General features: G+C 53.4%; 2 protein-coding genes across 6 annotated transcripts in view; both read right to left on the reverse strand.

Annotated features, from left to right (window-relative positions):
* Positions 1-1,478: 1,478 nt before the first annotated feature.
* APOA1 (apolipoprotein A1) lies at positions 1,479-3,496 on the reverse strand. Its single transcript, XM_055306222.1, has 4 exons — positions 3,435-3,496; positions 3,197-3,259; positions 2,872-3,025; positions 1,479-2,275 (listed from the first exon to the last, which is right to left on the reverse strand). Exons 2-4 carry the CDS (start codon positions 3,237-3,239, stop codon positions 1,672-1,674), a joined length of 801 nt encoding a protein of 266 aa, XP_055162197.1. The 5' UTR covers positions 3,240-3,259; positions 3,435-3,496; the 3' UTR covers positions 1,479-1,671.
* Positions 3,497-10,364: 6,868 nt separating this feature from the next.
* The window catches only part of SIK3 (SIK family kinase 3), a 242,451-nt gene continuing 230,590 nt past the window's right edge, over positions 10,365-22,225 (reverse strand). For all 5 annotated transcript variants that reach the window (XM_055307174.1, XM_055307171.1, XM_055307172.1 and 2 more), the window contains 4 exons: positions 13,483-13,646; positions 12,470-12,602; positions 11,281-11,449; positions 10,365-10,587 (listed from right to left, as the gene is read on the reverse strand). In XM_055307174.1, the coding sequence (XP_055163149.1) occupies positions 11,292-11,449; positions 12,470-12,602; positions 13,483-13,646 (455 nt within the window). In that variant the 3' untranslated portion in view covers positions 10,365-10,587; positions 11,281-11,291. The remainder of the gene's footprint in view (positions 10,588-11,280; positions 11,450-12,469; positions 12,603-13,482; positions 13,647-22,225) is intronic.

The raw sequence follows: 22,225 nt of genomic DNA on the forward strand, positions 1-22,225 counted from the left end.
CACCTGCTCTTCCTACTCTGCTCAGCTGATACATTAAAAACTTAGTGACGCTTACACTGGGTGTCAGAGGGCTCCTTGTCACCTCTTGGTGGCATCAGTGCACCCAATCCCACTTGGAGACATCCACTCTCTCCTTGGCAATCCACCTGGGCTTCTCTTCTGGCCCAAATGGGCCGGGGCAGTACCCGCACCTGGAAAGAGTTCTCACCCGAATCCGGGCTTCACACCCCTTGCAGCCCTGGATGGTTAGAACTCCAAAGCCCACTTATTTATCCAAGAATTTTCAGGACACACTGGACATGAGGGGAGTGGTGGGGGGGGTGTCAAAGGGCTCTTGGGGGGACAGTAGGGAAAGCTCCATCAGTGAAGTGATGTGTGTGCACATGCGGGGGGGGGGGAGGGCACATCCCTGAGTGTGAAGAAGGGCCAGCTGTGGACAAGGACATTCTACTTGAGAATGTGCGTGCATGTGTGCCCAGCGGTGGGTGTGCACTTGAGTGCCCGGCCACACAGTTTTGTTTTTTTAAAGAGCCGGGATGGGTCTGGAAAGGGCAGCCCAGTCCATCCTGTTCTTGATCCTTGGTGAGTGACTTCACACAGCTTCAGCTTTCTCATCTGTACCGTGGATGTGGGGGCGGTGCGGCCAGGATTTGGGGAAGGAGGTGGTGGGATGGAGGACACGAGGGCATCTTGGAGATAAAAATGGGCTCATCACCTGCAAGAGGTGGGGATTGTTGTGGTGACCCAGGCTTGGGGCCCCCCCGCGGAGGATAGCTGGCTGACAGCAGGCGGGTGTGGGAGGAAATACCCTCCAATCCTGGAAGGGGCAGGGGTGTGAGGAGTGGCCTGCTGCTTTTGTAAAAAAAAAGGAAAGGGGCTCATCTTTTTCTTCATTTTTTGAATTACTAAAGGAGGCAGGAGGGCAGCCCCTGTGGTGCAGCGGTTTAGAGCTGCCTGCAGCCTGGGGTGTGATCCTGGAGACGAGGGATCGAGTCCCACGTCAGGCTCCCTGCGTGGAGCCTGCTTCTCCCTCTGTCGTGTCCCACGTCAGGCTCCCTCTCTTTCTGTGTGTCTCTATGAATAAATAAATAAAATCTTAAAAAAAAAAAAAAAAAAAAAGGAGGCAGGAGCAAAGGCCAAGCCCTCGCGGGAGCCGGGCCCATCCTTCAGCCCCAGGGGCTCCCTGAGGCCCACCCGGCTGGCCCGGAGCGCGAGGGCTGCCGGAGGCCCTGGCCTGGGGCTCCCCGGGGCGAGGGCGCCCCCTTCTCCCCGCAAAACCATCCCTGTTTGCGGCGGGTCCCAGTCCGGGGCTCGCAGGTTCGGGCTCAGGGCGGCGCCCCTCGGACGGGTCCTCCGCGCCCCTGCGTGCGCCCCGGGCCGGTCCGTCTGATGCCCTCGGGCCCCGACACCGGCAGCCCCACCCCCCGCCCCCCGGCCCCGCACCCCCGCTCCCTCCGCCCAAGAACGAACGTCCAGGGTTCCGAGCACATTTTATTGTCTAAAAATCATAGCCGCGGCCTCCAAACCCGCGCGCCCGACACGGGCGTCCCGCGTGGGAAACGTTTATTCCGAGGGCCCGGCGGGCGGGCGGGCGGACGGACGGGTGGACGGACGGGCGGACGGACGGACGGCGGGGGGTGGGGGGGGCGGGGCGGGGCGGGGGCGGGCGCGTCACTGCGCGTTCAGCTTCTTGGCGGCCTCGTCGATGGCAGCCAGCAGGCTGACCTTGAAGCTCTCCAGCACGGGCAGCAGCCCCTGGCGCAGGTCCTCGAGCGCGGGCCTGGCCTTCTCGCCGAGCGCGCTCAGCTGCTCGCTGGCCCTGGCGTGGTACTCGGCCAGGCTGGCGCCGCCGCCCTCCTTGAGCGCCTGCAGCCGCGCCGCCAGCCGCTCGCGCAGGTCGTCGCTGTAGGGCGCCAGCTGGGCGCGCAGCGCGTCCACGTGGGTGCGCGCGCGGTCCCGCAGCTCCTCGCCCAGCGGGCTCAGCTTCTCCTGCAGCTCCTGCAGCTTCTGGCGCGCGCCCTCGCGCAGCTCCGAGCCCAGCGGCGCCACCTTCTGGCGGTACAGCTCCACCTCCTCCTGCCACTTCTTCTGGAAGTCGTCCAGGTAGGGCTGCACCTTCTGCTTCACCTCCTCCAGGTCCTTGCTCATCTCCTGCCGCAGCACCTCCGTCTCCTTCTCCAGGTTATCCCAGAACTCCTGGGTGACCGGGCCGATCTGTTCGCGCAGCTTGGCCACCGTGCTGCTCAGGCTGTCCCAGTTGTCCAGGAGTTTCAGGCTGCAGGGGCGGGCGGAGCGAGGGGGTCAGGGGTGGCCTCCCGCGGAACCCCGGACAGCGCCCGAGCTGCGGGCCCGGCTCCCCGCGGCGGCCGGCGGTGAGGCCCGAGCAGCAGCTGCCCCCGCCGGGCGCCTCCCCCAGGACAGCCTCTGGCGCGCACCCCGCGCCGCGTGCCCCGGTGCTGATGGACCGAGGAGCCGGGAGACACGGGGCTGGGTCGGGTGCCCCGCGCTGCCCGTCCCCAAAGCCGGGCCTCGAGGACCAGTCCCTATACTCCAGTCCATCGTCCGCTCCAGAGAAGGCCGCCGGGTTGCTGGGGTTGCTGGCCGGGAGCAGAGGAGGAGCTAAGGGTGGGGGGCGCGCTGCCACGGCTCTAACCCCTTGCTGGGCGCTCCTACCTGTTCTCTCTAAAACGAGTTCTGAGACCGTGGTTATTGGGGGGATCCCATTCCGGTTTCTCCAGGCCTTCAGTGGAGGCCCAGGAAATAGCAGGTGGGGATTTGGCTGGTCTGGCTGCATTTTCCCGCAGGCCTCTCTGTGCCCCCCAAGCCGGCCACCCCTACCCCTGCCCCCTGCACCCCAGGTTGGGTCCATACTTCAGCTGTTTTCCCAGGGCGGAGGCTTCAAACTGGGCCACATATTCTCTGCCGCCGTCTTTGACTGCGTCCACATACACGGTGGCTAAATCCTTCACCCGATCCCAGGGTGACTGGGGTTCATCTTGTTGCCAGAAGTGCCGAGCCTGGCTCCCTGGGGGTGAGAGGGGAGACCCAGGTCAGCCCACTCCAGAGGGCGATCGGGGCTGAAATGCCAGGCTTGTAGGCAGGGGCGAGGGGTCCGGGAGTGCCCAGGAGGGTGGCCCGCAGGAGCGTGGGAGAAGGGCCCCCACAGCGGTGGGCTTCCTAGATTGGGGTCACCTACCCGTGAGGAAGAGCACGGCCAAGGTCAGCAGTGTGGCTTTCATCCTGAAGGGACACAGGGGACCTGCAGGAGAAGAGGGTCCTGGTGAGTGGGGCAGCCGTTAGCATGGAGGAGCCCTGTACTTCCCCACCTGTTCTTCTGGGGCGGGAGAGGGTCCCCAGGCAGGGCACAGCCTGCAGCCAGGCCCCCGGAGCCCCAGGGACAGGGCCCGGGCTGGGGGACGGGCAGCGGCACTCACCAGGCGCTCAGGAGCCTGCCGGGCCTGCTCTCCCCGCCTATTTATGTCTCCGGGCTGGGAGGCTGATAAGCCCAGCCCAGGCCTTGCTGCTGCTGCTCACTGGTCCCAGCGATGTGGAACTCAGAGTTCAAGGATCATCCCTGTCCCCGGGGCCGGACAAATAGAGTGGGCAAACAGGAGGCTGCGCGAGGGCCACCGGGCCAGGGATCAAGGGGTCAGACGGGGACCGGGGGGTGGTGGGGTGGTGAGGTGGTTGCAGGCTTGCAGGTCCCCAGGATCGGGGTCCTCTGCACCCATCCCTCCTGGTGGTGGTGGTGCTGGGGGGGATGTGTGCCCCCCACTGTCCCCTGTGCCGGTGGAGCCAGGGAGTGGAGGGACTGAAGCAAGAGACAGCGGCTGGCCAGGGACCGCTGGGACTCCTCCGGTCAGGAGGTGTGCTCCCCCACAGCCCCTTAGATTCCAGGGAGATCACTTTGCCCCCACCCTGCCTTTCTTCTCCAGAGGCAGCGGTCTTCCCACCAACACGCTGTGGCCTGTTTTGTCCCAACAGGTCAGCAGACCTCTCTGCAGGCTCTCTCAGGCCTCCCAAACCCTTGACCCAAGGGGCCTGTGGTGCCAGGAAGTGGCCTGGGGACCCTGGGGAGGGCTCCGTGCTTCCCAGGTAGAGACTTGGGGGGGGTGCTCTGACATTTCAAAACAAAATCTAGAGACCCACTCGGAGTTGCCACCTTCTGATTTTGTCGTGTAAAAACGTCAACCACTGTCTCCCCCAAACGCCACCCTCTGCCGCGCCCAGCACTTCAAAAGAGAAAAGATTTTTTTTTAAACATCATGAAAGGGCACAATGTCAGAACAAAGGGCAGGCACTTCAGTTGAATCCGTGTATCTTTGCCTGGTTCCTGTTTACATTGGAGTGCACACAGTGAGGGGGGGTACCGGACTTTAGGGGTCCCCGGAGCGGGGGTGGGGAGGAGACCTCTGCAGTAGGAGGCCCCAGGGGACCTGGTTACTTGCTTCACTCTGCTCCTGATTTGCAAAATCCTGGAGGAGGATTGCGCGCCTGTGCTGTAATGTCTCCGAGCCTCGGTTTCCTATCAGTAAAATGGAGACAAAAATGGCTCGAGCCGTTGGAGGCCCAGGGAGCCCCGGTAACGCAGAGCACCCTGTGCCCGCCGGTGTCAGCAGCGCCGCTCGCCAGGGGTTCTCCCGGGAGGCCCAGCGCCTTGGACGCCAGCTCATGGCAGGGCCTGAGTCAGAGCCATCAGCCGGCGGCCTTCCCCCCCCCCCCCCACCTTGCACACCAGGAAGCTGGAGACAGGGGAGCCTTGTGCCCTCTGCCTCTGGTCTCTCGGCACGTCGGAGGCAGGGATGGACTTTGGATGCACCCAGGATAGAAATGCACCCTGCATCTTCTGCCCAGGAATCTCCCTGCTGTCCGCCAGGTCCCAGAGCTGCCCGGCTCCGGGCTGCTCCCTCAGTAGCCAGTCTCCTGCCCTTTAGCTCCGATAAGAGGCTTGGGGCTGGACAGGCTCGGGTTTGCACCCCAGCCGTGTGACCCTGGGCAAGCTGCAGCAGCTTATCTGTTGAACGAGACAATGATGGACCATGCCATCCCTAGCGTCTCGGCAGGGGGGTACGGCAGGCGGAATAATGTCCCCCCACCCCCCGCCCCAAGATGTTCAGGTCCTAATCCCCGGACCTGGGACTGACCCGTGGCAAAAGGGGCTTTGTAGATGTGAGATTACAAGGACATTGAGGTGGGCGATTTTCCTGGGTTATCCAGGTGGGCCCAGTGTCAGCTCAAGGGGCCTTATATATACAGGAGGGAGGCAGGAGCGAGAAGAGACAAGGGGCCAGCAGCGCAGGTCAGGGCGATGTGCAGGGAGGAGGCCAGAGCCCGGCAGTGTGCGAGGCCTCCGGAAGCTGGAGGAGGTGAGGAAACGGATGTTCCCCTGCGGCTCCAAGAAAGGCAGCTCTGCTGACACCAGGATTTCAGCTTTGTGTGACCCCTTGGGACTTTTGACCTCTAGAGCTATACTGAGGTAATAAATGTGTGTTGTTTCAAGCACCAAATTTGAACATCCGTGGCAAAACCAAAAGGTAGCTGGCACTTCGTAACCTTTCTGTGTCCCATAATCCCAATTTCTGGCATTCTATCCCCTTGCTCCCACTGAACACGCTTGTACTGTCAGCCCAGAGCGGAGACCTCAGCTTCTGGAGGCAGAAGTGGCAAGGACTCACATTTTCTGTGTGGCCCTGACTTGCAGATGCTGAGATCTGGGGCCCCCGTTCCCGACTGACCCAGCCGCAGAGTCCACGGGGCCCTGCAGAGGAGCTGGTCTCACCGAACAGTCCGCCTGGGCCGCCCCTTGGCCCGCCCAGCTTCGGGCCAGTGGTTTAAGGAGCAGAGGCGAGGCTGGTCCCCTCAGGGGGCAGCTCATGGATGTCTCCGGCCAAGAGAGGCCTCCTTTCTTTTGGGGGGTAGAGCTCACCGCACCCGGCACTTGGGGGATCTCAGAAACTTACTGGTTGGACTCCAAGCTACGTGCCATGGTTACGCCCTTCTCTTTGGTTCACTGCCGAAATGATTATTATGGCTAAACCTAATTCCAACATTGGTGTAGTGCCTTAGTGGCCAAAGCACTTCCACGATCGTCCCTGGAAAGCCCGGCAGGCAAGTATTTTCGCTGTTGCCTTGCGTATGAGAAGATAGCCGCTCAGAGCTGCCAAGAGCTGCCCTTGGCCTCCAGCCGCTAGTACTTGGCGCTACCAGGAGCGGGAGTCAGGAGGCCTGGCTGGCCACCGGCAGCACGGCTTCCGGCCCTCCCAGCCCGTGCTCTGATCAGGGGCTCCTCGGTTTCCCAGCTCAGGGATCTCAGGTGCCGGGGCTACGGAGTGCTTTGGCAGCATCCTCACAAGCAGCAAATGTTTTCTTTCTCTATCCACGGAGAGAGAGAGAGAGAGAGAGAGAGAGAGAGAGATCACAAACAAGGGGAGAGGCAGAGGGAGAGGGAGCAGCACTCCCCCCTGAGCAGGGAGGCCCACATGGGGCTCGAGCCCAGGACCCCAGGATCATGACCTGAGCTGAAGGCAGATGCTTCACGGACTGAGCCACCCAGGCGCCCCCACAAGCTTTCTTTTTTTTATTATACTTGATCACTAGCGTGTCTGTCTACTGTTTCTACTGGAGTGCAGTGATTACCAGGATTTCGGAGAGGAAGCCCCGTGCCTCCCGGAACCGGCCTGCGGTGCAGCCGGTCCCTGTGAGAGGCGTCTAGGGCCCACGGACTGCGCTAGCTGCTTAGCGAAAGCCCCCCAGTGTGGGCGCCGTGTCACCATGCCCTCTTTCCTTGGTCTTGGGACTCTCCAGAGTGCCCGTTTCTGAAGAAGGTCGCCAAGGCGGCTGGCCCTGGCTTCCTCGACACACGCTGGAGCGCTGTTAGCTGACTGCAGCAGTGGAGTTTGCTCAGAATGATTAGCGACTCATTTCACAATTCACGTCCCAGTGTCACACTGGTCAGTCTGCACTGGGAGGACTCTGTCCCCTGCTAGGCTTGGCACATAACAGACACTCAACAAATATTTGCTTGATGAGTGACATTGGCACACTAAAGGAAGGGTCACCAGGATGGTAAAGGGTCATCTGAAGGGAGCCTTGGGAGGAAAGTCAAGTGTGAGGAACTGCCGAGCATCACGGACCCCACTCGAAATGACTGAATGGGGAGACTTGGGCTTGGGATGGTTCCAGCTGAGCAGGAGAGGAAGGAGCCCCCGCCCCCACATTTCCTTTTTGACAGTTTTGTCGCAGCTCCTGGTGATAGATCCCCGAGTTAGGCCATTCGTTGGGGCCTTGTAACCCGGAGCCCCAGGCACAGGTGGCTCATCTGTGACCTGCACAAACCGAGGCTGGGTGCCTTGGCGGCACACCAGCCCTCTGAATTCCTGCCTTGGATGGGGAGGAGTGCGGGGTGGGTGGGCAGCAGAATGTCAGAATGAAGGTCGGGAAGGATCTGTGGACACGGCTTCTGCTTTCTAGAGCTCAGATCTCTGGTCTTTGTCCAGGAGGGAGGCACCCTGCTTCCGCTGGATGCTCATCCCACCTCTGGCCCAAAGGTGCCCTGGCTGAGTTCACTGGGGCAGCACCGCTGTGAAGGTGGTTACAAGATGTGAAAGGCACTGGGCTATGTCGCTGCGGCTCCCAGAGACACTCACTCGAGCCTTCCCTGGGTGGGTTTGCATTCAGACGATTTCTGGAAGACGGTCCTTGGAAGGCCCTTTCTGTTCTAAACAGTCCCACAGGGACTGTCTGGTTCACCGTGGGTGCAGAAGCTTTTGTAAAAGTTCCCTCTTCTATTCTTTCTACAAACCCAGTCCGTACTTCCAGCTTCAGCAATCTTCCTTCAGAGAAGCACCTCGACCAGCTGTCTCTTAGCCTTGCCTGGGACCATGCTGGGAACTCTACCCTGCCCTCTGGAGTCCAGGAGTAATAAAAGAGGAAAGCCAGAGGAGGAGTCCCCTTTCTGGCCCAACACTTATTTGGCAATCCCATCACTGGGCTGACTGGCTAAAGGCCCCAAGTCCTTGAGGACCTCCTTCCACTCCTTTAAAAGCACCCTTTCAAAGAATCTGTTTTCTATCCAACTCAGCAAACTCAGATGCTCCCTCCTGAGGGGGCAGAGTCCAAGCTGGGTGCTCGGGGACACAGTGTGGGCTGAGTGCAGGCTTCTAGAGAATGCTCCTTGACAAGGCGGGGTGAGATAATGGATTGCTCAAAGCTCCACCCTATGCTTGGTAGGCTTCTTCAGCCTCCAGCCTCCACCCACCTGGATGCTTCTCCCAGCTAGACTCTGAACCACAAGGCAAATAATATATCAACGTAGGATCGTAATCCGGTTTTTATTTTCACAACCCCCGGTATTAAGTTTGTAAGTTGAAAATTGCCCATCAGGGGGAAAAAATAAACAAAAAAGACTAAAAGTCTTAAGGCAACAATTTGGGTCTGGAGATCTTTTTAATTCATTTTTAGTTCAACATAAATGAGAAAGAAAAAAATACTTTTGACATTTTCAAAGAGCAGAAATATGAAATTATATTCATATACATTCAACATATACGGCGCATATCGGTTACTACGATACAAAGCAATGATCTTTTACAAGTGTAGTTCGCAAGATGGCACGGTTAATAGGCTCACTGGCTTTCACCCGGGCGGCTGCTGGAGGATGGCGGCCTGCTCTTCCATCAGCACAGTACCATGTAAACAGAACAGGCTGGGCGCGGGGGTGAAGGGGCAGCTGGGGGCATTGGCGCTGGAACGGGCCCAGAGAAGGCAAACAGTAGCTGTTCGGGCCTTCTTGGTAGCGTCCTTCCGGTGAGGAGTTGGTGGCCTCACCAAGTGGAGGGGACATTGGGGACCATGGAAACGCTGGGACAGATGCCGAGAAAGGCTCTCGCATTGCAGAAATCCATTTGAGGGGTGCTGGGTCCAGGAGCTGAGCTGCCAGTATCTGTGAGAAGGACAAGCTGCATGGGGATCCTGTCAGCAACATCAGGATGGCCATGCTGGACACCCGCTTTTCTTCTGTGCAAATTCAGGATGAAAGACTCGGAGCGGACTGGGGACCCTTCACTCTCCTTTTCCAGGAAAAAGGATCAAGAGTCAGAATATTGGACATCTCTTTCTTGCTTTGAAGATCGAAGGAGCTAGGCCAGATCCTCTGTCGGCCCCCAGCCAGCATAGAAGACTTTGGTTTCTAACAGTGAAGAAACACAAAGAGAGCGGCAAACAGTTGCTGTTGCGTGGGCACTGCTTGCCCCGGGGGTGGGGGGGTAGAGAGGGAGGAGACCACTACACCTGTCACTAGCAGGTAAGAGCTGCTCACAAGTACAACGTCTACAGAAGGTACTCTGAACAAAAGGTGCAAGTCACAATTCCAATAGAACAGAATCTGGTTAGACATTTCTCTTTTAAACAAAAATTCCTTTGTTTTTATTTATTAATAATAATAATAATAATAACAATAATATCAACATTTACTCAAAACAATTCCTACATGATCAAGAATTAAAATAGGGGCTGAGGATGCCCAGGGAGGAGGAGAAGGTTAGGAGGGAGGCAAGGCCCAAGACAACCTCCTGTTCTTGCCTGTGTCAAAGAGGCTGTAAGGGAGAAGTGTATGTGCGCGTGCGCAAGCGTGCACGCGTGTATGAAGAAACAATCCTTGTATAGCACATTGTCAAATGAGAATGACAGGTGACACAAAAAGCATAGTGTACCACTGTTGGGTGTTCAGTCTATGGGTAGAACCAGCAGGATGACAAAGGCAACCAACTTTCCAGGTTGTAAGAGGGGAGCTGAGTTATACACCAAAGAGAAGGCTCACACTGACTCTAATTGGCAACCCCTCAAGGCCAGGCCACTCCCGGCCTCCATGCTAACGTTCCGATGCGATCCTGGCTGGGCCAGACAAGTGTTTCCCTGGATCCCAGCAGGAAAGACCTTCCCAGGGTTCAGACTTGGGGGGTCTTTTTTGTTTGTTTGTTTGTTTGCACTCTCTTTCTGGTTTCCAAGTGCCGGGGGCCATTGCCCCTTCCTCTCTCCCTGTCCCTAGCACTAAGATTCCAGAGGCTGTTAACCGTTAGTATTTGCTCCTGTGGGTAAGCAACACAAAGAAATGGAGGGTGCTCTGTGGGTGGAGGCTGGGGAGGGGAGTGGCTCTGGGTCTCCTGGCCTCTGTGGTTTTAACTGCTTTGTTCTTCTGTCTCAACAAAGGAAAGAAAGAAGGAAAGAAAGAAAAAGAAAAAGAGAGGGATAAAGAAGAAAGAAAATCACCTCCAAAAGAAAACATACCAAAAAAAAAAAAATTCAAACCAAAACCAAACCAAGCCAAACCACAAACTCAAATATACCAAATACACTTTCACAAAAGGTGACAAACGTGGGTATCCTGTTTATTTCCTTGGTGACTTGGTCATACAAGCAAACATGGCAAAACCCGCTCTGAACCCAAAAGAACCACACACTGATGAACCAATGTGAGGAAAGGAGCCATGACATTCTGGGTGGACAGAAACACAATGGCAATTTGGCGCAACGCTGCTATAGATACTGTTGGTTAAAGTCAACCTTTTCATTCCCGAGCTGTACGCAAACCTGCAACAGAGAAGACACAGAGGAGAATCAGTCCGGAGCAAAAGGCTCCAACATTCACCTGAAAATTTTCACAAAATGCAACCGGCTCATGTGACCTCAGGTTAAGAGGTTTGCCACGTGGAGGCTCTAAGATGGGTTTGCAGGTGGCTTAATGTTCGTTCACGGTTTTCCATCCCAGCTTTCAAAGACAGAAGCCATGCCACCCCCTGCGTGTCTGGGCTACTCCAGCCCAGCTGGCCAGCATGCCTGTTTCCTACCCTTGGCCTCTGATCACGGAGTTGTCCCCGTCTGGAATATTCCTCCCATTGCAGCACAGCCTTGAACACTATGGCTAGACATGTTGTGCCACTGGGTTTCCTGCTTCAGGACTGTAGTTCAGAACCGTCTTTTCCTTATCACTGGGGCAGAGGTGCCCTGTCCTCCCAGGCCGTAGCTCACTTCCGTTTCTTGGGAGGCGAAGGCACTTTCAACACGTGTCTTGTCCCCATAATTAAACCAAGGGACTGTGGCCAGCAGGTATTCTCTGTGTTCCCCACCCACACCCCGGAACCAGCACAGTGCTTCGTGTGGCAGGGCAGGACGATGGGAGGACCAGGAGGGGAGGAGTGGCCCCATCCAGGTCACTGGCCACCGTGCACAGAAGGAAGCCCTGATGGATCAGGAGCTGGCATGGGGCCGAAGGGAGATACTCACTCTGTTCCCTGTTACACGCCTGCCTGCTCCATGCTGAAGGAGACCTCGGGGTGCTTGTAGCTGAGCAGAATGTCTGTAATGCACGTGGATGGATAGCAAGAGGAGTTTAAATGCTGGCTGCCGTCTGTCAGGTCCGGGTGCTCGTGACCAACCAGACTCTCCCTGCATTCTGCGAGGCCAGAAAGAACATGTGAGATCTGCAGGGAGCTGGGGGCTGGAGGTGGTAGGTGGGCAAGGGCGGGGGGGGGGGGGGGAGAGAAATGTGAGCACCCTGGAGCCCGACTCCCAGTCCTGAATTCAAGCTCACAGCATGCCGTCTCTGTGTTAGTGGCTATGGGCTGGGCCAGGACTCCTGCCGCCACACTGTTCCTTCACTATCTCCCTGTCAAGCACATGGACGCCGCTCCTGCAGAGATTCACCTCTGGCACGGAGCTGGCCGTTGTACTGCCTGCAGGCACTGATTATGGGCACTCTCTGTGCTCCAGGCATCATTGTAGGTACTTTATACTAACCCAATTAACCTCACAGAACAATCTAGTTTGGGCCACTCTATGGGTGGAGGACCCTGGGGCCCAGAGAGGCTAAGTGCCTTGTCTGTGAAACCCGTAAAGGGCAAAGTCAGGATTTCTTGCAGACTTGTCCATTCCACAGCTTATGCTTTCTATCTCTTATGCTACCCTCCCTTCACTGGTGCTGAAGAGAGGGGGACACAGTCACTTACAACATAATACCTCCTAATCACTAGAAAAATAGTATTAAAGCAGCATCTTAGCAAAGCATTACAAAGATAGACGTGATGGCCCTGCACTCAGCCAGCAGATATGCTCCTCTGTGCACTCATTCTTTTTTTTTTTTTTTTTTAAATGTTTATTTATTTATGATAGTCACACAAAGAGAGAGGCAGAGACACAGGCAGAGGGAGAAGCAGGCTCCATGCACCGGGAGCCCGACGTGGGATTCGATCCGGGGTCTCCAGGATCATGCCCTGGGCCAAAGGCAGGCGCCAAACCGCTGCGCCACCCAGGGATCCCCTGTGCACTCATTCTTGATGGAGAGAAGTGCGAAGGGCTTTGTGTCCAGACCCCGTGGGGAAGCTGTGGCTTCCCATCTTCCCATGAGCCCTTCATACAGAAGAGGCCAGTCATGGGTGAAGACAGGGGAGGGGGGCAGCCTGCATAAGGCCCTTACCCTCATTCTCCCCATCTTGAAACTGCTGGCTCCCCATGAGTGAGGACTGGCTGAGAACAGCATCTGACATCCGGGCAGAGCTAAGTGCTTTTCCAGCCACGAGACTCATTCCTGGCAAATTATCCAGTTGCACCTGTGGAAAACAAACAGGAAAAGTCGGGATACCAGAGACTGTGCCACCCTCAGGTGACCCTTAGGGACAGCGGTTCCCTCGAATAGAGCCCAGGTGAAGGGCAGCCTCAGGCACCACTCCCAGACATGCTCCCTCTGAGGTGGGTGCCATCCACAGGGGGAGGCTGCCTCACTTTCCCCCATGGGGTAGGGGTATGTGTGTGGGGGCCGGGAGGGCACAGTGAACTTCCACTGGTGGTCACATGCCCTCAGCAACTACATGGCCTTCCATAACCGGGTTTCTGACTTATCCTCGGCACCACGCGGACTTGGCCCTAGGACAGCACCGCCCCAGAAGCACGGCAGTGCTCTCTACCTGCCCTTTGTGGAGCCCCCAGCCACAAGTGGCTAAAGAGCAATGTGACCAGGGTGACTGAGGCACTAGTTTATTTTATTTCATTTAAAACACATTTAAGTATGAACGGCCACATGTGGCTAGTTGCTACTGTATTAGCGCTGCCCTAGGAGTTGGCTCTAGGACAGCAAAGCTTTCCGGAGCCGGATTAGTTCCCTTTATCTGAGAAGGTCCAATGGAGCCGTCAGAAGACTAACCAAGAGCCTAGGGTTCATGTGCTTGGACTGGAGCTTAGACTGTTTGGGGAGAAGTTCAATAACTCAGACCAGAAGGAACAGAGCAACTACTCTGGATTCCTCAGGCTAAGGTTGGGAGCACAGGTTTGACTGGTCTGTGATTCAAAGACATGCTTGCAGAGTTGCCAGGGGTCCTGGACTCTGGTTGAGGAAAATGGAAGGGTCGACGTGACCCCATACCACTAAGGTCTGCTGTCAGGCTTGGGGCTGCTAGGATCCCACTTTCGAGAGGCAGGAGGGGGCTGACATACATAAGCATCATCACTGTTCTGGATCGTGTGGTGTCTCTGGAGGGTCCGGGGCCTGTGGTGCTCATTGACAGGGGGGCGTGCGGGGTACCCAAGTCCATTGCGATCTGGTAGCTCCATCGCTTGTCCCGGAGAACTTCGATCCATGCAGTTCCCTATGACAGACTCTGAGGAGACAGAGAAAACAGGGTCAGCAGATCTAGAGTTTCTCCCCACGCTGCCAACTCCCATCAAAGAAATGTCTTGCCAGAGACAATAAGCAGTGGTGAGGACCACACGTGAGTGGTCTGCTAATCCTCGTCGGCTGGTGCTGGTGCTTGTGGGAGCCTGGACCCGCCTGCCAACCCCAGGGATCATAAGCACTCCCAAGAAAAATCCCATATGAGGGTGGCTGGCTGGACCACACCGAACCTTTTCTTTTCTCTTCATTCCTCTGCTGATCTGACAGTGTTGTGTTTCCCAAGCCTACATCCACATAAGAATCTTTCCTGGAACCTCTAGCCTGAAGAATGGCCTCTGTTCTGTGGAGGCCTTCTCGTTCCTTCCCTGGCTGCCACATTAGTGCACCTGCCCAGGCCTTCTTCTGCATTTTCCACTGCTGTCCCCAGCTGCTTCCATGGCTCCTCTACTCTTTATATTTCTACCCTGACCTCCTTTCTCTCCTCACACTTACTTTGGTAATATCATCTGTTTTCATGGCTTCAACGCTATCGCCTCTTTACCTACCTCTAGGGAAAGAATTCTTGAAATGCTCTTTTAAGAAGCTCCAGATCCGTAATCCCAACTATTTACTAGAGAGATGCCTTTCCCTGCAGAGCTAACTGACGTCTAACACTTAAACATGCCCAGCTCCAAACTCATCAACACCCCTTACCCCAGGTCCTCTTTCAGACATTCTTGTTTCGGTACCTTATTTCCTTAATCTTCCAGATATGAGCTCATGGGATTCCTATTTGTTCCTCCTGGTTCCACATCACCTCAAGCCTAAAGAATCTACCTCTGCAGTGCTGGTCACTTCAATCCCTCCCTTTCCAATCTTACTGTTTCCACCAAAGCCTCACCACCTCTTGCCTGGATTACTAACCATCCCTCCTAACCATCCCTGTTATCACCACTCTACAAAGATTAATCTTTTCATAGAGTAGCCCAAACAGTTTGTTTTCATGATGCTGTCCCAGCCTATCTTCCAGTGAGTACTTCACACTGCTCTCCCCTATGTGCTGTGCTAGCCTCTCGTCAAATGGGAGCACTCAATTCTTCCCCACCCACTCACAATTCCATGATGGTACCCTCACTCTTCCCTCCCCCAGAGATGCTTGCTTCTCCTTTCATTCCAGCCAATCCAAATCAACTCATTCTCCTAGGTCCATCTCAAATGTTAACACCATTATGCAACTTTCCCTTTCAAACAGAAAAAGATCTTTGCACCCTTTAAATATCAGAAAATTTTATAAAACTTTATTACTGACATTATTCCCGACACCATGTTCCACTGTGTATTTGTCCTAGTTGTTCATATTAGCCTGTAAAGTCTCTGAGAATAAGAACTGCATATTATGGGTGTCTGTGAGCCTTTGGTATTTCAGAACAGTGTCCTATACCCAGGAGGTATTTAATACTTAGCTCTTTACCTGGTATTAATAAATGCTCTCTTGACATGGGTTAGTGTCCTGTCAGAGTCATGCACCCTATGGACTGGATTTTGGCGAGAAGAGTTTGAGAGAACTGAATATGTCCTCTTGACCAAGGGTGGTCAAGAAGAATACCAGGGCCACACCTAAGTTGACAGGATCCTCCTGGTAGCACTTTTGGGGCCTACCACTTGAACATATGTTTTGTTTGCTTGCTTGATTTTTTTCGGTCAGAGTTCCTCATCAACTGTTGAGTGTCTCTTCTGATGAACTCTCCCGTGGCAAGACCAGGTTTCTAAAAAGTTGTTGATAGGAGACACAGCCCTAACACTAACTGTGCCATTCCAATATCTATTTGAATACTGGAAGATGTACTGCGTGAGAGTTGGGTGAAGGGTTCAGGTCTCCATATTCAAAAGGTCTCCTACAACAACGGAGGTGAGGCTCAGCTTAGGGGCTGAGGTAGGACGGGAAGGGAGGGGAACCGACTGATGTGCACGTGGCTGGTGATGCAACACATTCTGGAGAAAAATGAGAGGATGGAAGCTTGTCGACTGCCAAAGGTGAAGGCAAGCGAGCAATCTTTCAGAAGTTCTCTGAGCAAAGAGGCCAAAGAAACAGCTGGAAACCAATTCTTTTTGCTACTGAAAGCTAAAGGCCACAAGAGAGAGAGAAGGAGAGAAAGGAAAGCCTCCACCGGGACTCGGGACTCGCTGTGTGGGCTGGTCCCCACTCATCTTACCCATGCCCCAGAGTCCTCTCTGTGGGCACAGCTCCCGCACTCGCCCTAGGACCAAAGAAAACCACCAGCAGGAAGTGGTGTGACACTGGCTCTGTGGTCTGCTTTGCCAAGAAGCTACATAAACAGCAGCAGCTTACTTTTTCAAAGTACTTTCTAATGCCTATCTTCTCTTCTGTGAGAGCTCACACCATCCGCTCACTTCCCTGGGGTTCTTTCCCGCTGGATGGCAGAGCTGGATGCCAACCTCATGGGCTGCACCCCCTGCTCCACCCAAGACGACACAAGAGCTCTCCTGTTTAAAGATTTCCTCAAATGTGAGGCAACAGCCAAAGTAACAGAATGGACAGGCTCCAGATCTTGATATTGAGCTCTTCCCACCTCTTCGGGAGGCCTCTTCGAGAGTCTGTAGTCTCCTTTTCCTCTCTGTTTTTGAATTTATTTTTATTCCTGAGAAAGGGGGGGTGTCTCCAAACCCAAACACCCACCCTCATCTTGGCCCTGCTGCTGGGAAGGTCGTGTGGATCCTGTTCCCCTTGTTGCTTTCTTCCCAGTCCTGGAGTTTGGGGCCAGCACACCTGAGAAGTGCCAGCACAGCACAGCCAGCCATTGCTTGGGAAATCACACATGAGCCTTCCTGACTCCCCAGCCTGGAGCTCAGGAGACACAAGCCATGGGGTCAGAGAGGCATGCGCTGGGGTCCTGAGGACTGGGACCTTGGGCAAGCCCCCTGACTTCACTGGGCCTCAGCGTATGGGTAAAGTGGGACTTATTCCTGAAAGGGGTTGGTGCACTGTAAGCAGAAACAAAGACTGAGGTGACTTACACTCACTCAAGAGGTGTTGGCTCTGCATGCTCAGGGTGTGCTGAGCCAACTGCCAAAAACGAACAAGGAAACCCTGCTTCCAAAACTGTGGGGACAATTTACCTGTGTGTAAGGAAACCAATGAGTTACTGACACTTGAATTTCCAGAGATTGGTGTAGGAGATTGATTGAATTTCCTCTGGTTTAGGAGAGACAAATAGAAGTTAAAAACCAGATGAAAACAAAGCAGATTAAGAGGAGTAAGGCAACCAAGTTTCCGTATAATCCAAGGCCAAAGAGCCGGGAGGGCTGACAGCTTCTGCTTTGTAGACATGTGTGCATGGTGCAGACCCGGGGAGAGGAGGCCTGATGGGAGGAATGGAAACCTGGGCAGGGGGGGCAGTCTGAGCCCTCAAAGTCAGGGTCCAGCTCCGTCCCCAGAAGGGCACGAGTCTGGCTAACACACGTAATCTAAACCATTTCCCCATCAGAAAGATGAGGGCTGTGGCGGGCTCAAAAGACATCACAGGTGAAAGGCTCCTTAATAAACTGTAAGGGATTATAGGAGCATAGTATTAGTTTTAATAAGGATGCTAAAAAAAAATAATAATAAGGATGCTGAGTCCAGTCCTGAGTCACCAGTCCTTTGGGACACTCCACAGAGACCTGCTGACCAGTGAGAGGGGTGTGTGTGTGTCAGTGGGGGCAGGTAAGGTGACTGACCTACTGACCAAGGGACAGGAAATCCAGGCTCCGGTCTGTGGTCCCTTATGCCAGATCAGCAGTGAGAGGGACTGTCAAACTCATGGAAGGACATAGAAATAACGGGAAGAGGCCATCTGCGAGCAAGCGTTCTCGGGCACTGACCAAAGTCAAGCTGAGAAAGTCTGAGGGAGGGGGTGGGGGTGAAGGGGGCGGCCATCTGATCACGCAGGGGGCAAATACACAGAGGGACACGGGTGCACACCACCCACCCACCCGGGGGACTCCAGGGCAGCTTGCACAACTCTCTATTGAATCTGTCAATGTTGACTCGCCCTTACTCATTTACTGGGCTTTAAGAGAAAAGGAGAGAGGAAAAAAAAAATGACATGTGTGCAGATTACCCCTCCAAAGGTTCTGAAGGGTGGACCCTCCCGGCCTGTCACTATCTCAGCCCTCTGTAAGGCCTGAGTCCACAGATATTGCTGAAGCTGACGAAGCTCTGGGGGAGAGGATGTGGTTTTCTTTGTGAGCTCAGCGAGTAATCTCACTGTGTAAAATGGTTATGCTGTTGTACTTAGTTATTTGCCAAGTAAAAAAATCAAGTGTATGTAATGCCACAGAAGATCACACGCAGCCTGGGGCTCGGACAGCCCTGGAAGTTCTCCGCACGTGGGCTGCACCTCTAGTGCTCCGGCGGCAGGGCCTGGCCCCATCCTGACTGGTAGCAAGCAGCCACAAAGGACACAGGTAACGTGGGCACTGGTATGTGGCATTCAAACCCCTGGACTATCACCAGTGATCCCTGTTCACCTACCCTGATGAAATTTCAGGAAGACCACGCCAGCTCTGTTCTTTAATAATTATTCCTCTTACAGCACATTTTGTAGAACTTCCGGCCAACTCTGTTTATGAGCTTGTTTCCACCTTCCCACCCACCCCCTGTAGAGTAATAAGCTCCCTGAGGGCAGGTTCTTTATCTTTTCATCCCTGCATTCTTCACAGCTCCTACAGGACCATCTTGTGCAACCTAGTCATTCTGTAAGCTGCTGAATCTGCTGTCATGGAAATAACAAATGAACGGTCTTGGGACTGGACTCATGTATTACTCAAGCCAGCAGGTATTCCTTTCTATCCAAAGAGATCAACAAGTACGAGACACCCGACCCCCACCCCGGCCTGCAGGGTTGGGGGGGGGATAGTGGGGGGTGGGAGCATAGCTTTATAACCTTCATTGGTAAAAGTGACAGCAAATTATCTCGTGGTTCTTTGGTAAGATAACGCAATGAGCTCCCAAGGTTTTAAGAGAATCACATCAGATTAAAGAAGGAAAAGATGGTGGATACACAGTCTTTACTGTAACATGGATTGTAATATATACATATATATTATATATATGGTGGTTGTGAAAAAGAATAAGAAAAGAGTAATCGAGCTGAGAGCCTCAAGCAGAAGTACTATAGTCATGAACTCCACTTTCCTTCTCTTAGGGGGCATTTAGTTTAATGTCCTTTGTTGCACAGATGAAGAAAGGGAGGAGAGGAGAGGTCATGTGCCAGGCCCATGGTCAGAGAGGAAGCTCATGTTGTCTAAGGTAAGGACAATGGGGACACCTCAGGGTAGACATCATTTTAAACACACAGATGTCCATGCCTTCGGGTGACTGGAACTCTTAAGCAGAGTGGGGCTCCCTGAGGCCAGGAGTGAGATAATGCCTATTGCATTATCTCACTATATTGGGTTATAAAATCACACTAATAAACTTGTGGATTTATTCGTTAAAGACAATTGTAGAATTGGCTTTGGAAGTCACAAAATAGGAGATGTTAGGAAGAGATGAGATGAATAATATTCAAGCAAGAAAAGGCATACTCCATAGCTAAGTTAAAGAGTAAGTTTGGGACACCTGGGTGGCTCAGTGGTTGGGCGTCTGCCTTCAGCTCAGGGCGTGATCCTGGAGTCCCGGGATCGAGTCCTGCACTGGGCCCCCCCGCAGGGAGCCTGGTTCTCCTCCTGCCTATGTCTCTGCCTCTCTGTGTCTCATGAATAAATAAATCTTAAAAAAAAAAAAAGTAAGTTTAGCATCAACTGGGTAGAAAGAAGGGAGAATCTTCTCTACAATGTATTAGCAATCAGGGCAGGAGCTAAGATTATAGTTTCTAGAAAAGGTCAGGAAAGGAAATTAAGAAAAAAGAGGGCTTTTGGAGGGGGGAAGGTACTGGCAAACCTGATCATGAGCACACTGTGGGTAGTGCTGAGCTAAAAGCTTTAGGGATATACTTATGGCTTGATTCTTCCAGAGACCAGAAAAGGTGTCTGTAGGGGATCATTGGCTGATGGTGGTAGATGGGACAAGGTAGGGAGAAAAAAGGGGGAGAACAGAAATAATGAGAGTAACCCGGCTGGGAGAAGTAGGGCAGGTTTGTCAGAAGAATCAGAACCGTGAAGTTCTGGCTGGAAGGAAGGCCTCAGACTTCCTGTGGCACCCTGTAGCTGGATCTAGATCATGCTCTGGATCTTTGAAAACCTCTGCCCACATAGAATCAATCTGTAAAATGGTATTCCAAGCCAATTTAATTTTTACTGCTGCTATGGACTTTGGGTCTATTAATTATCAGATACAATTCCTGGGGGATCCCTGGGTGGGTCAGCGGTTTGGTGCCTGCCTTCAGCCCAGGGCGTGATCCTGGAGTCCTGGGATTGGGTCCCATGTCGGGCTCCCTGCGTGGAGCCTGCTTCTCCCTCTGCCTGTGTCTCTCTCTGCCTCTCTCTCTCTCTCATGAATAAAAAATAATCTTTAAAAAAAAAAAGATACAATTCCCATTTGCATTTAAGGGTTGTACTCCCTTTACGTCTGCATCTAAAGTAAAAACATAGTGCATGCTATTATAGAATACATAATTGTCCTAAACTTTAATAAATTAGTGTTTTACAAGTGGAAAAAAAAAGAAAGTCTCTGTGCTTAGCCCCTATTCCTTCCTTCATGTGCACTACACTTTTCAAACCCACCTACCCTACTTGCTTTCTCCCCAGAACAAAGCCAAGGCACCCTGCCCCTTGGTCTTTCCTCTTGCTTCTCCCTACATGCAAATGGTGAATTCCTCTTCATCCACCAAAGACCTGACTCAAATGCCACTTATTGCTGGAAATTCCCATTCCTCTGGGAACACTCTCCCCTTTCTGGCGTTCCCAAAGCACCTGTACCAGCCAACTATATCCTACCTCACTGAAGATACCAAGGAGACCAGCAAGTCTGCTGAGCAGGGGGTTCCTCTGACAATTATGGGGCACAGGCGAATTCAAGCCCCCCCCCCCCTTCACACAGGAGGCAAGACTGAGGAGAAGTGAGAACTTTTGAATGTTTTGAAGAAAAACAATTAAAAAGGTGTTTTCATGCACAACAATCCAGGATGAGGTGGTGGTGGGGGGAAGCAGGGAGTGTACCCTGCTTGCTCAGCTCTGCCCTGGCCTCACTGCCCGGCACACCCAGGATGTGCTTACTCAGCATCTCCTGTAGGGAATGGACTAACTCCTGGGTTCGGACTCCACTTCACAGCTGCTGACCTCAGGGGCAAGTTACTTCATCTGTGCCTCATTCTTCTCATTGGTAAAATGGGGACAGGAAGAGTTACTGCCTTATAGGGTTGTTGGAGGATCAAATGAACTTGTATGTGAATAGCAGTGGGTGTCTGGCACACAGAAAGCACTATAGAGACGTTAGCCGCTCTCTTCCTTTTTATGCCAGCTATAATAGTATGCTAATCTGGTGAAAGCTTTCATTCACGCAGGAAGCTTTTCCACGGTCTCCCTGATACTATCATCCTGGCTCTGCTGGAACACACCCAGTGCCAGAAAGCTCCTAGGCTGCTTAGACAGCTTATTCTAGAAAGTTCTTACGGTCTTCCTCAGGAGTTGATATTTGCTGACATCTTTACATTGATCATGGTCCTGACACATAATATGGACCCCTAAAAAGTCTAATCCCTTCTCCCACCTACTTATGATGGTTCTCTTTAGTTTTGTTTTGTTTTTCTCCCAAGCCTAAACATTGCCAGATCTGTCAGCCATTGCACATATGACCTGGTTCTGAAATCTCCTATCATCTGATGTCCACCTCAAAATACAGCAGCCACAGGTGAACACAGTGTGTCTGACTGGTGCAGGCCTCTGAGCTGGATGGCACCCATCTGCTCAAAAGGTCAGGATTTTTAACTATTTTAGGCCACCACACATCCCTCCCTATCCGCATTAATAAGCACAACTGGAAAGCACCAAGTCATCTTCAAAAACTGACTCAGAGCAAGGCTTTCCATTCTGCTCTGTTCCACGGGACCTAATCCCCAGGAATTTGTGTGTTGACCTTAAAGGACAGGACAGGAGATGTGGGCAGCTCCTCGAGAGGGAGGACAGAAAGTATGTGTGGTTTTAAGGTTGTGTATTTTCTGGACAGACTCATTTTCCATGATCTATGTTGATGGCATGGATGTCAGTGCAGTTTTCGTCTCAGATGAATGCAAAGATAACAATGGAAGATGTTCTGAGTATGACTCACTGCTGGTCACCCTAGTCTCCTTCAGGATGGAAATGAACGTGCTCATGCATTATATAAAGTGATGCAGGAAAACAAGGCGGATCCCTTATGACGCGGGGATATTCTGTAGTGAGTGTATTCGTGAGAGGAGCGGAGTAATGGTAACACTTTACATTTCCATCACGCTTGCGGGGTAGCAAGTGCTGCTCCCATTCTCACAGGCACGTGGGCGTATGCATTACGCATTAACACAGCAAATATGTGCACATTTTTATCTTCCCAAATATTCTGCAAAGTATCATTATTCCTCCTGCCCATTTTTCACAGAGGAGAAACAA

This window comes from Nyctereutes procyonoides, unplaced genomic scaffold (assembly GCF_905146905.1).
Source record: "Nyctereutes procyonoides isolate TBG_1078 unplaced genomic scaffold, NYPRO_anot_genome, whole genome shotgun sequence".
Taxonomy (NCBI): Eukaryota; Metazoa; Chordata; class Mammalia; order Carnivora; family Canidae; genus Nyctereutes; species Nyctereutes procyonoides.

What these genes read in the sequence shown, in the direction of transcription:
- APOA1 (XM_055306222.1), bottom strand. Translation starts at nt 3,239, where the DNA reads ATGAAAGCCACACTGCTGACCTTGGCCGTGCTCTTCCTCACGG. An exon ending in GGCCGTGCTCTTCCTCACGG is followed by an intron (nt 3,026 to 3,196) that starts GTAGGTGACCCC and finishes TCTCACCCCCAG; the next exon opens with GGAGCCAGGCTCGGCACTTC. An exon ending in GCCCTGGGAAAACAGCTGAA is followed by an intron (nt 2,276 to 2,871) that starts GTATGGACCCAA and finishes CCGCCCCTGCAG; the next exon opens with CCTGAAACTCCTGGACAACT.